The sequence below is a fragment of the Lepidochelys kempii genome, chromosome 16 (genome assembly GCF_965140285.1).
Source record: "Lepidochelys kempii isolate rLepKem1 chromosome 16, rLepKem1.hap1, whole genome shotgun sequence".
Classification (NCBI taxonomy): Eukaryota; Metazoa; Chordata; order Testudines; family Cheloniidae; genus Lepidochelys; species Lepidochelys kempii.
Window position 1 is genome coordinate 10,011,998 of NC_136395.1, and position 13,658 is coordinate 10,025,655.

The 13,658-nt window shown below is 40.5% G+C and overlaps 1 protein-coding gene across 10 annotated transcripts in view; it reads left to right on the top strand.

The window, feature by feature from the left end:
• Window positions 1-13,658, top strand: part of EHMT1 (euchromatic histone lysine methyltransferase 1) — a 170,447-nt gene that overhangs the window by 52,828 nt on the left and 103,961 nt on the right. For 2 of the 10 annotated variants that reach the window (XM_073313922.2, XM_073313930.2), the window contains exon 1: window positions 561-668. The exons of 5 other annotated variants lie outside the window; for them this stretch is intronic. Coding sequence is in view for 2 of the 5 variants with exons in the window: in XM_073313917.2 (XP_073170018.1) it covers window positions 7,717-7,779 (63 nt within the window). In the remaining 3 variants the exon portion in view is untranslated. Of the gene's footprint in view, window positions 1-560; window positions 669-7,652; window positions 7,780-12,025; window positions 12,198-13,658 lie in introns of those variants that run through there. 3 more of the 10 variants (XM_073313917.2, XM_073313927.2, XM_073313924.2) reach the window with 3 other exon arrangements.

Genomic DNA, 13,658 nt, shown 5'->3' on the forward strand with positions numbered 1-13,658 from the left:
GAGGGTTGACTGGACAACAACAAATATCCTTGTTTGTTTGGTTTCTTAAAAAGTAATTTGATGTATGTTGCAATTTTCTTTTCCCATCATGCGTTGTAACTTTCCTTTGGAATAGTTTTCCAGGTAATATAGACTAAATTAATGTAGATTTAGTTTTAAGATGAAAAGCACTATTTGCATAGTGCACTCAAAGCATCAGTTTAAGTCTGCTGTAAATGCATTTTTTAATGACTTCTTATGAAAATGTTCTCATCTGTGAAAGGCCTAAGGTGAAAATATGCTAGTTTCAGTGTCACTGTTAAATGCTACTTTTTGCATAAAGCTTGCCAGAGACAAGATGTTCTCCTTGCTTTTGTTCTAAAATAATGCTTGACAACTGAAAATGCAGCCTGCATTCCACATATTGAAAGATTAACCTTGATGACACAGTGGATGGAAACAGTGAGGTTGACTGGATCATGATGAATCCTGCACCTTTTTTGCTAATGACACTTCCTTATGCTTACATTTCATTAAAGCTCTGAAATGGCTGAAGATGCCTTTACTGAGCATGCTCCAGGGTGGAAGCTGCACCCATAGAGTGAGATGGATTTGTGGCTGAAGGAGTTATAGGCCTGAAGTCAGGATCTGGAAGGAAACAGCAGCTCTCTTCAGACAGAACCACAGAGGTAGGGGAATTCTGGAAATTTAATTCACGTGCCATGGGGCTTCCGTAGGGATTCTGATTTGGGAGTAAATAGACCAGATGGAATGGTTCTTGAGGAAAGTGTTGGAATTGATTCAAAAACAGCATAGTTAACCACTCACATAAGATGGCTTCAAACTGCTTCCTGCTGATCAGCGTGGAGGATTTTAAAATAATGACCTTTACTGACTTGCAAACCTATATAAAGAAAGAACCTGTCTAATGTTAGGGTTATGACATAAAGCAACAACAGGCAGGCCACTCGGAGACAGGGCTGGCAGCGAAGGCTTTGGATTTGTCTGATTGTGCCTTCATGTTGGAGAACATGTGATCACGCTCAGTGTAGGATTGTGGTAACCTCAGTTGTTAATTATTATTATTTGTAACACTGAAAAGGAGCAGATCTACATTTCAGTTTGAATCCAAAGCTGTTTGGGGTTATGGGAGTGCAAAGGAATGTAAAACTAACTCCCTTTTTTATTTTGCATTCAAATGATTATAAACAAATTAAACTCCATGAAATCAATTGTCTTTCTAATTTTGCAAGAAGTGGGGAAATATATATATTCTGCTCCTTGGCCGACATGGTGATTTATGCTAGTTGTCAGGCTGGAGTCAACAGGGTTTAGTGTTGGCAAGTAAGTTTGAGGAGAAGAACAGCAATCTGTTATCTGTGTTGGGTTGGGTTTTTGCATTGGGTGTGCAGTTGCTAGCTTTTTCCATGGGATTTTTAATCACCCAGCTGACTGGTGCAGTAGAAGGAGGTGATTGACTTCAGTTGGTGTACTAGCAAGCCACATGGTATAGTGTTAATAAAACATTTAAATTGGCTGTCAGTGTTTGTTGTAGGGAGGTGTAGTGACAGTCTTACTTAGTGTAGAGAAAGGGGGAAGTTTGGTGATTATAGAAACATCTAGTCAGTGCTGAGATACTGTATATACTCTATGGGGAACATGGTATTGGCTGTCCAAATTCATATCAGCCTGGTTCTAAAAAAAGATACAAATGAGGGTATTGGATTTAGAACAGTATGAAGAATGGAGTTTTGGAATTATAAAGTTAGTGCATTTTGCATTTTTCATTAACAGAAATCTCTGTGATTATGGTCCATCTTTAGACTACATCCGGTAAAGGAGTTTGACTCGTTAGGACAACTCTGGTTATTCCTTATAATGTACTTTAATGTGTGACTGTTTAAGAGTGAAACCTGCAGGTTTTGATTTTATTGCTCAGTTCCAGATGACTGCCTTACATGGTTAGATCAATCTGTTGAGTGATGAGTCAGTTTATTACCTAAATTAACGTGCATATTTATTGCCCAAACCTGCATTTCTTGCACATCCAATTCTCCCATTGCCTTTGCTGAGAATTGTTAGAGCACAAGGAAAGCATGACGCAATCATTAAATAGCTTGTTTGATTTATCAACTTTGTAGTAAGTTTGGTGTCAGTTTTAAAGTGCCTTTCAGAAGGTCTGTCCTGCGCCTCAGACCTCTATGGTACATGTCTGGATATATAGCATTTCTCATTAGTAATAGGTGATGGTGGGCTAATAGTGGAGAAGTGTATGAGGAAAAAATAAGTGTGTGTATATGAAATACATGGATTGTGACAATGCAGTTTATAAGCAAAGCTTTCATTTTCATTGGCTCATATGTGGAATATATTTATAGCTTTTCATGATTGATCTCATTGGCTTCTTCTCCCTCCCCCACTGAGTCTCTGATGTTGAGAAAATTGGGGCTGAAATGATCATGTATGGTCAAGTCTCCTGGAAGAGGAAGTTTGACTTAATAGTTTCAGAGGCTAAGGCTCATGTGACACTTTCCTACTGTGTTTGTGTGAAAGGTAAGATAGCCTTAAAGGTCCACTGCCATCTCATGGCAATTGCTGAAAAGCAGTCCCTTTTAGAGACAATTGAGTGTATACATCATGCTTTGTGTGTTTCTCTCCCTTTATTGCTAGTGATATTTGCATGAAGACAGGATCTTTGCTTTTAAGAGTTCATTTCCTCCTGCTCTCCCTCACACAAATTCATTATGTCAACCGAATCACTTACAGAGCCATCACCTGTGATATTGCAACCAGAGGTTGATGATTTGGGGGAATTAATAAAAGCAACATGAACAGATGAATCCCAAAGATAATATTTTCATGTGGCTGTCTGTCCGTAATGCCACAAAATTAGGTGGGAGGTCAGTAGAGGGAAATACAAGAACATATGAAATTTAGAAGCAGAATTGTCTCTAAAATGATCTTCAGCATTTCAATGGAGCTGCAGCAAAAGTGAGAGTGAATGGAAGCAGCCATCTTTACTGCCTGCTTCACTGACATAAGGCTATGATCATGACTAGTATGACTTTGCTCTGTGGATCCACTGAAATGTCTTTGATCCCTGCCACGTCTCCCCTCCCAAAGAAAAATAACAATACTTCTCTTTGCTGAGCAAATGGTTACTGTGGTTAAAGCAATAAGCTGGATCTCTGTTCTTGAAGGTGAAATATGCATGATGCATTTGGTACCCTGGCAAAGCTTTATTTGTACAGTACAAGCTTCCTGTGTGCAGAAGCTAAATGAAGGGGAAAAGTGGAAGTTTTGCATTTCCAAAATAGAAATGTTGATTGCCAAGTAACTGCATGTTAAAGCTGAAGGAATTTGTAAATTAGGATTGTTAGGAATACAGTATGTTCTGAATTACATACACCCTGTCTGCCCATTATAAATTTAACCTTTTCGTTCTAGGGCTGCTATATTAATGAGATATTCTGCACAGTCTTATAAAAACGCAGGAGCATCTTCCAAAGAGCTCATATCTCACCAGCATCACCACAGCGTAGGGTTTCACAGCATTCTCAATAGACAGTCACGGGGCATTTTTACACTTCAGAATGGCTAACAACAGCATCAGACTTGTTGAGTTTTTGGCTTTAAAACCTTTAAAGACACCCAGCTTTCAGAATGTGGGGTGGAATGTGATTGCAGCAGCATAATTCACAAGCTGACCTCTCAGAATATTATCGAATTATGATTCCTGTGAGGTGCTGAGCGAGCATTCAGCACCTTCCACGCCCATTCGAATCAATGGGAGCTCAGGGATCCAGCCTTCTGTTTAAGTAGGGTGACCAGACAGCAAGTGTGAAAAATCGGGACAGGGTAGGGGGTAATAGAAGTCTATATAAGAAAAAGACCCAAAAACCGGGACTGTCCCTATAAAATCAGGACATCTGGTCATCCTATGTTTAGGACATAATTCCCCTAAATAGTCATTGAGGGAGCAAGGAGGTGTTCTAAGAGATTGTGGTGGCACCGATGAGCAGTTTTTTTAACAATGGAAAAGTAAACAAGGGTTCCAAGAGAAGCACCCTCATTTTTAGGGAAAGTTACTCTCTCTCTTAAGATCACCTCTTTGCCGTACTTTTAAGGTAGCTTCAGAGAAGACAGAAAAGCAACTTCATTTCTGGGTAGATGTGAAGTATGAATTGGAGAGGGAGGCAAAATATTGCTCTTCTCACAGAAGGAAAAACCTCCCTTTTCCTCCCACTTTTATTTCTGTTGTGAAAAGGACATATATAATGGTGTGAATTAAGCAAAAGCTTCTTAGGAACCATGAGTCCTTTGTGAAGGAAGATGGTTGTTCTGCTGTCTTTCTCTTTAAATGTGAGGTCCTAAAAGGATATTCAAACTCTGAATCACAGAAATTAGGCCAGAGAACCAGGAGTTTAAAAATAAGATTCCTGTTGTTTTATGGTCCCCTGTAGAACACATTTAAAAAAAACAAAACAAGTGATAAGCTGTCCCTGGGAAAGGCAGTCCACACTAGAGAGAGTTTGAGGGTGAAATTTCTCGGGTATACTTAGGTTAATTCAAGGGGAGGGGGAAGGAAAACCTTACTTGGAAACAAATGACTGTTTTGTTTAATTTGTGTGTGAATTCATTCAACTAACATCCATTTTAGAGAAAGATTTGATTTTCCTGAGGGGTGGATGGAAAGGAAAGATCAATTCAACTTGATTTTACATGTGTAAAGTCACTGAATAGTTAAATTGTTCAACCATCTTCTCATCTGAAATGTCAGTAGTTTTCTGCTTCAATCTGTGTGTGTGAGAGAGCATGCGAGGGGGAGAGAGAGAGGCAAAAGATGGCTCCTCTTAATGTCTTGCAAGATCTGTCTAGAAAGAGGTTGTGTCTGTGCACTGCCTGGCTTCCATGAAATGGCTGCAGTTTCCACAACACTGAGAGAGGCTGAAAGGAAATGGTCTCCTATCTGAGCATGCTTACTGTGGCATAGGAACCTGTAGAGGGAGCTAGGTCATGTGGCCTAAGCAGGAGTGTTGTTCATGTGGACCAAGAAAGAAACAGCAAGAAGCACTGTCTATAGCTTCCATCAAATACCAAGCACCTTAAAACAACAGTGCAGCTTTGCCCTGGGCATCAAACAATAACATGATAGCGTTTGGGTCTGACGGGACACAGTTAAACTCCAGAGCTGCGAACAAGACTGTTGTTTAACTTCACTCGTAGGTATTGTAACTGATTATCTCAATGTGACTTGCAGCATTCCATTGAACGTTAGTTCCAATTTCTCTCCTGAGACATGATGCACACAACAGAGTTACTTTAGGATATTGGCTTTTCGATGCCAGTGTGATGCAGCTTATGGTATGTGCAGTATTTTAAGGGCCGTTTAGAAGCTATTGTTTTCTCTTTTGCCTTCATAAATGTAAAGAACTTGACCATTACCTCACCAACCAACACACAAATAATCTTGATCCTTTTATATAGTGTCATTGTGACTTTGTGAAATGTTCCTGGTAAGATGCTAATTGATTGCTTTGCTTGAGTTTTTAGTATAATTGCTGAAACCGTCCCACTATGTTGTCTGAGGATCATCAGTGCTTAGTGCTTTGGAGGAGGTGCTTTCAAAATGGAGGGGAGATTTGAAAAGCAAATTGGAGTTTGCATTAACTTCTGTTTTCAGTGTCTCTTTAACCTTAGCAGCGAAAACATTTCTCGCACTGAGATGCAATAAGACGTACTGTATTAGTGAGCCGACTGAAAGAACGAATACTGTAGCATGCTTTTGTATCATTTTTTTTAGCTTTCTCTGAAAATGTGTTTTGACTAAGTTAGCTCATTGACTTTGCATTTGTAATGAGTTTCTCTGTATCCATTCCCACATTTTTAATGTTAGTTTTGTAAGATCATGCCATAAAGAAGTATAGAGGAAACATTAGACCTCTTTTAAAGCCATCTTTGGTTAGAACTACAGTAAACTTTTGTAACATTTCTGTCTGAATTGTCAGGGTTTTTTTGTTTTGTTTTGTCTTAAATAGGTTACCGTTACAACTTCCAGTGATTGATAGAAAGGCCAGAAAAAAATCCTATTATAGATGTATTATAACTGAATCAGACAAAAACCCAGTGGGGGAAAGTGATATCCTTGCTTTATTCTGTCATCTCAAGTTTTCTTTCTTTATCAATTTCATCCCCTCAGCTTAGACTGGTGTACTTTAACCATTTGGTAGTGAAACTTGTCTGAAGTGCTTGGACAGAGGAAAAGAATGTCGTTTTAGTTGATGCAGCATTAGGGAAGATCCCTGCTGTTGTTTAACCATTACAACTTAACATGTACTGTATATGGGGAATGGTGCAATAAATACTTGGTTTAGAGCAAATTGAGACTGTTTACGTTTTCAGCTTGCTACAATAAAAGATCATTAAAGTCCCATGCATTGCTATGGACACTAAGAGAGGAAAGAAGGGGAATCTTGTCAGATATGGGTTCGTAGCTCAATGTTAAAACTAGAAATGTAGTATACTTGATTCTTATGCAGTGTCTGAGGAAAATAAAATCATTGGACATTTCAGTATCGCGCTATGGATTTTTAAGGTCTGACACAGGCTAGGTTTTCCTCTTCATCTCAGTCCATTGTGATGCAATAAGTTGAATGAGTGTTTGTTTTAATCTTGAGAGAAACGTCTTCAGTCCTAGTTGATGGGAAAGTTGTATTTTCCATATTCAAGAACTAACAGGAGACATTATATTCTATATGAGCATTTCCATTCCTTCTCTTGTCTCCTCTGTTCTTCCCTATCCCTCCCTTCTCTGTGGGAGGTTTTCCTGAGAAGTATTAAGCACAGAAAACCCCTCATTTTGTATTATGATAAATATGTCACTTCTTGCATTTGAATCCAGTCCAGTTGATCTTTGCTTACAGATGTTCCTGTAAGTTGCTCAGGCAGTTTGACTGGGAGCTTTAGCAGATATGGGGGTTGCCAAGAGTTTGTGCTTAATTGTTAAATGGAATGGAGACAAACTGCTTGTGATTTTGAAGCTAAAACTTCTTATTTGACCTTGCTAGCTGAGCTAGTCGTATCATATGGTTTGACATGATCTCAGCTCAGAACTGCAGCACCTAATACTGTGCTATCCATTCATTGACTTTTCTTTTCAGTGACTCTGTTTTGTGATATGTTTTTAAGGCTGGTTATGTAAGGTCATATTGTACTATGAATCCCTGAAGTGAAAAACTGCAGTCCTTCAACTTAGCATATCAGATCTCAAGTTCACTTTCAATTGGATACTGTAAATTTACCGATTAACCCATGTGCATTTAGCTCAGCATTCAGAGGGTGCACAGTTTATTACACAGAATATAATTAGCATGAGTGTCTTCAGTTTTAAATGCTAATATGCAGCATCTCCTTTTGTAGGCAAGAGCTACTCTTGAAGGCCACTGAAACAGAACACATTATTGCATGGCTTTAAAAGGTTTTTTCAGGCTAGTGATCAGTCATAGGTGTGGCATTATGTCAGAATGCTGACAGATTATCTTTATTAACTGTGTATTGTACCAGGACAGAGGCAGTATCCCTGTGATGCCTGAGATAATAGTTGTTCCAATGGAAGCCCTGAAGTGTGCAGGTTCTCTGTGAAATGGCTGCAGCTTGAACAGTGAAATGGTCTCCACTGGGCATGCTCACTCTGTAGAGGGAGCTTTTATCACATGAGCAGAAACTGAATCACTGTTCATGAGGATCTGGAATATGCAACTCTTTGAGTCTTCATCAAAAGAAGACAACAGATGTCTGCAGGTACAGTAATGTCTAGTGTCCATCCTCCATGTGTCATAAATAGCAGATTCCCTCAGGTTGTGTCCGCAGACAGACTGTTGTCAGGTAGTAAAGGACAAAACCTTTGAGAGGAGGAAGACAGTTAAGATAATAATGGCTGGATTTTTTTATTTATTTTTTGCCCTACGAAAGGAAGAACAGCACGGCAGAAATATATTACATATGGATGCAGCATGCAGGGTGATGTGTAGGGCTTCATTCAAAGGAGGAGATTTAGAGAGTAACCTGCTCAGGAGCTTGCTTTGCCTACTTTCTGCCTGTTTTCTGATGAATGTTTTGTTCAATAGACTGTTGTACACAATTCTGGGTCTTAAGTTATGTGCAGTGAAGGACGCTTGCACTCAGATTCTACAAATTCAGTGAGTCTTTCACTTATCTAATTTGTTGGGGAGTTCTTTGGGTTGTTTTTTTTAGCATGGAGTCTCTCTTTCAAATGTGTGGTTCTGTATTGAACTCTCCCCCCATTTCATATAAGTGAGAGGAGAAAATTCTGGAATCTTTAAACCATTTGAAGGCTGATCTTTCAAAGACAAAGGAGAGGCCTGCAGCCACATTTCATTTGCTTGCTAGAAACATTTTGACAGTCTTGCCTTATGTCAAGGAAGCCTACAGTTTTGCTTTTGGGGTGGTAGGAGGATGAAGATTGTATTTTATTGTGGGGGAAAGAATCCTTTTCCAATAACCTGCAGTCCAGATTCGGGAATGATTGAACCATTGATATTTCATTTTATTTTATGGCAAAATAATCATGCTGGCAGATTATTGAAAGTGTTGACTAAAATCCTCACACCTAGTTCTGCCATGTACCTTTTTTGTTTACATTATGTGTAAAGAGCCTTGTGGTCTAGTTTACCATGGACAAAAATGACGACTTTCAGTATAAGGGGATATATATTCCATCCTTGACCTTCAGTGTTGTCCCTTGATTGTTGCAGAGCTTCCAGAATTGATGATATTACCAACCCCTGCTGGTATGTAAAATCTAGGCCTGTAAAATCTGCTTAATGTTACTGCCCACACACACACGCACGTGTGTACATACACACACACTCTTACTAAGAAGAAAGGTGAAAATACCATCCTAAAGAAACCTGTCCTACAAATGTAGGGGAAATGATGGACAGTCTGTAACACCCTGCTCCAAATGCCTGTTGTTTATGCGATAGTCTGAAAATGTTCTTAAGAATGTCATTTTTCCTCTTTTGAATGCATATTAAGAGCCTGTGTATTAAAGCTGTTGGGGAAGAGACAAGCAAGGTTTCTTTTCCAAAGATAGTACTAAGAAAAAACAAATTCCCTGCCTGAAAGCGAGTGATCATTTGCAGTCCAGAAAGAATGTGTTTTGGGTTGCAAGTAGGCTTGTGATAGAAATGCTGAGATAACGTGGACTGACTGTGGTACTAAGAGTGCTCCTATGTTATCATGGCCATGATGATATCGGTGTGATGGAATATTCCTAAGCATTTTAGGCAGTCTGGCATTGCAGACTGAAACCTTGCAAATGCTTTCAAAAGGTGATGCTGAAATGCCCACCCTGTAACCTTCTGTTCTGTTTTAAAATTTGGGTCAGTTTTCAGCGGTGTTAGGGTTAATAGCCATACACCTGTTTGTTTTTAGGTCTTCTTTTTTTCCCCTGTCATATGAAACTGAGCATTATGCTCGTTTTTATAGTTACAGTACACCTGGCTTAACCAGCCTTCCAAAAACTTCATGAAAATTTACTAGCCCGGGCACACTATTTTTTTGCCTGCCTTTACCATAGTTATTCTGGAGAGAAAAATGATATTGGACTTGTCCTCAAAATTATTTTTCATTCGTCCCAAGCAAATGGGCGAGTCCAATTTTTGCTAGTCCAATCTATATAAATCTATGTAGCTTCCTGTGGATGAGACAGAAATGTAGCTGATGTTTAGTTACATATGGAAAGTCAGGACTTGCTGTAGGATTCAGGCGCTCTTACTCACTTCCACTGGAGTTGGGAACGCTCAGCACCTCTGCAGATCAGGCCCTTGGTGGTCAAAATGAGACTTCCAGCTTACCATGGGCCTGATACCTAAGGGCACTCGGCACCCTTCAGTTGTTTTGAATTGAGGGTGCTCAGTATCTTGAAGGATTGGGCTTGTGGTGCGGAGGTGCTGTTTGGATCTGGGCATTGCATGGAACATGAACATCCGGGCTGGTTGTATGGCAGGTTTTGTCTTTTTCCTCTTCTCCTAGCATTTGAAAACCTATCTAGTTATACTGGTATGCTGCAAGAGTCCCAATGCCAGTGTGACCTCTCTTGTACGGTACCATCTCCTAATGAAAAAGGATTGCATGCTTCTTTGAACCATGGAAGGGAAATATTTCATTCAGATAAACAAGGTGTTTAAGACCCTCTGCCATTGTGACTAGCAGGTTTGTAAGAGGAGGAGGGAGATATGGTTTGACATCAGGTGCCTTTTATTGTTTGTTTTATCTTAAACAATTCTTCCCTTCCATCTCTTTTCCTGATACTTGCAAGGGTCAAGGAACTAGTGTGGAGACTTCTGTTCAACCAGGAATCAGAGAATAATGTTGCCTTTCCGTTGAAGACTTGAAGCACTTAAAAACATGTAGTAACTGCTGTAGGGCCTTGAAGGAGCTTGTGTTCTTCCTATGCAATCTACTGTCAATACCCTTAGCGTCAAATCTCGAACTTACGGCTCAATATCATTTTCAGAGGTCCTTTCTATTACTGCACATTTTAAAGAGGCTTGAAATCAATTCCCTTCACAAAGGAGAACCTGGAAGTTGTAATGTGATCTTCCCTAAGTCCCATTTCCTTCTTCCCTCTGTAATGAACCTCCTCCCCCCTTTTTACTTGAAGTTCACTTCTTGTTCTAGCACTTTGGATCTTCTTGTGGTGTGCAAGACAGCCTGATTTGTCTCTGGCTATGCTGAGGTGGTGTTGGGGTGGGAGGCAGAGGGGAGTGAGGCGGAATGGGAAGGTACACTCAGTATGTAATAATGCATGCCAGAACATACAGTAGTCAGTAAAGCAGCAGGAGTGAGACACATACACAGTATAAGCTAACAGGAATGTGTAAAAAAACAAACAAACAAAAAAAACCCACGTTGATAGCAGGATAGCTTTTGAATGCTCTAGGAGCCAGAATAAGAGCTGTTTAGACAGTTCCTTCCCTCTCCTCTCATCCAAGGCAATTCATTTTCCCTTTAAATTCCATCATAGAGGTGGAAGATGGTGGGGGGAAGGTGTAAGGGAAGTCTCACATGCACCGTTCCCTGAGTCACTGCCATTCTGAGCAGTAGAATGCCTCGTGCAAAGGAAGCATTTAACAAATTGTCCTTCTTCCAAGGATGAGGAAACTTAGGGCTCTTCTGGCATTTGCTCTTCTTCCCAACTCGAAGCTGCTTTCACTTGTAAAGTATGGGGTTAGGCATAAAAGGAGAGAGAGAGAACTGGAACACAGAGTAGCTTTAATAGCCTTGCAAGGCTTTTCATGGAGCTCTTGGTGTTAAATGAGGAACTTTTCCCCCTCCTCCTTCGTTTTCCTGTGTGCCTGTGAAAATATTCTGCTTTGCATTTAAAGGGAAAAACTGTATTTGCTGGGATGAAGCCAACTTATTTATTCAAGGGAAATACCGTTTTCCCAACTCTTTCTTTTTCAGGGGAAGGTTTGTCAGAGGATGGCACAGTGGGTAGAATATTAGATTTCTAGGTGACATCGAGGTATGGTTGTGATTTGAAGAAGCTAAAATCATGGCTGGCATTTTCCCTTGAAGCCCTCGATGTCTATCTCCCCCTCCACCCCCCCCCCCCGGCCCCCCAAAGGGTTAACTCTTGCCTGCTAGATTGAATTCTTACAGCAGGTGGATTTTGACCTACAACAAACAAACACCCCCCCCCCCCAAGCATTAGAATTTGTAGTTTCCAGTGTTTATAATTCTCTTCCCCAGATTGGATTTTTATTGCATGACATGAACTTGACTGCATCCGGGTTGTAACAAGAGACTTGGATCTGAACAGGGCTGTGAATTAGCTGTTGCTAGTAGAAGCAAATAGTAGCTTCTATTTTACTGTAAAAAAAAAAAAAAATGGCAGGTCACTGTGTGTCTGTAAACAATGCAGTTATGAAATGGCAGTGCAAGGCCGAGCTGAGCATGCTCAGGAACAGCCTGTAGGGGGAGGTGATCAGAGAAAGATGATCTAATTCAGTGCAATTCTGGGGATTGAAGGAAAAGACCAGGCTCCATCCTAATGACAGAGCAGAAAAAATACTTCTGGGACGAAGCCTTTAGGCCATAGCTGATAGATTCTGAGGATCTCGTACCTTTAGGACTTCGAGTACTGACCTGTGCTGTTTCGCTTTGTCATTTTCAAGAAGAGTAAAGTCTTGGTGAGGTTTTTCTGTAGTTATTAGAAGAACTGGCCCTAGATTGCTCTCTTTTTTTTGTTTTTGTTTCTCTCTCCCTCCCCCTTTCTCCCTGTCTGTTTCTCAGCTTGCAGGAGTCAATGTAGTGCTACTTGGTCAAGACAACTAACAGATGACACAAAGTGTTGTTTGAAGAGGCTGTGATCCTGAGCAAGGGCCTCTCCGCTCCAAGAAATCACACTCATTTGGGCTGGGGGAGTGAACTTTATTTTGTGTGTCTTTTTCTCGCCTTCCACCCCAGGATGGCTTCTGAAGTTGGAAATGCAAAGTGAACCCTTTCTGCGACTTCCTCCTGGAGGGAAAGGGAGAGCGAACTGTTCTGCTGGATATGACAGTTTGGTAGCGGGTGGGCCTTATGGCTCAAACTGGTGGTTGAGTAATTTCAATGAGAGAAGCACGCCAATCTTGGTGTTCTAAAAGATCTGTGTTTGCACCCATTGGGCTTTCATGTTGGGCTTTGCTTCGGGTACCCATTCATATTACATTTTATTCTTCTTAGACTTCTGGGGTCCTGAAGTTTCTAAAATGGATGTTTGCAGCCAGTGGGAGAGTTTTTAGCTTTTGCTACAGATAATGATGGGTTGCCAGGTAGGATCTGACTCTCCATTCTTAAGTTTTTTTTTCCAGCGGTAGGGCAAGGAAAACCGCAGCTGTGAATAATGCTCCGGAACTTCTGTCAACTGCAGCCTGTGGAAGGAGGAGATGCCTTTGTCTGCACTGATTTGAGGGCTTGTCTATACGCATATATTGTACTGGCGTAACTATCCTGGTATATGGTCAAAAAACTATCCTGGTATATAGAACCCTCCTCGTGTGGATGCTGCTATAATGGTACTTACACCAGCTTATTCCTGTACAGGAAGGGAAGTAAGTTGTACCAGTATAAGGTACCTTTTGCACTGGTGTAACTGTAGCTACACTAGGGATTTTACTCAGATAACTATTCTGGTTAAAAAAAATGCCTCCACCCCCCCAACTGCCATAGTTATATCGGTACAAAACCTGCAGGTTGAGCAGGCCTGAGTGGGAGGCCCTGCAAAACCCCTGTTTGCACAAAAGCCCAAAGACCATTATGAAGTTTGTGTTGTAAAAAGTCAATTTGACATAAATCCTGTTACGTTTCATGCATGTGTTTGGCTGTTTCTGGCTTTTGCAGACAGAGACTTTTACCTTGTTCCAACCCCTCCTCTCCCACCCATGCTGCTTTGGAAGATGTTTTTTTTTATAGCAAGAATAAGAGAATCTCATTGATAGAAGAAAATATTCATCTTTAGGGAGGAAAGGAAAAGTCTGTGTGATGAATCTGTCCTCTGAATTGCTTGGTAAAACAAAAGAATCATAAGACTAATTTGACTTGAAGGCCAACTTCAGAACGAGAGCAGTGCTTGTTTTGAATATGGTTTGTTAGACACAGTTCACATGATT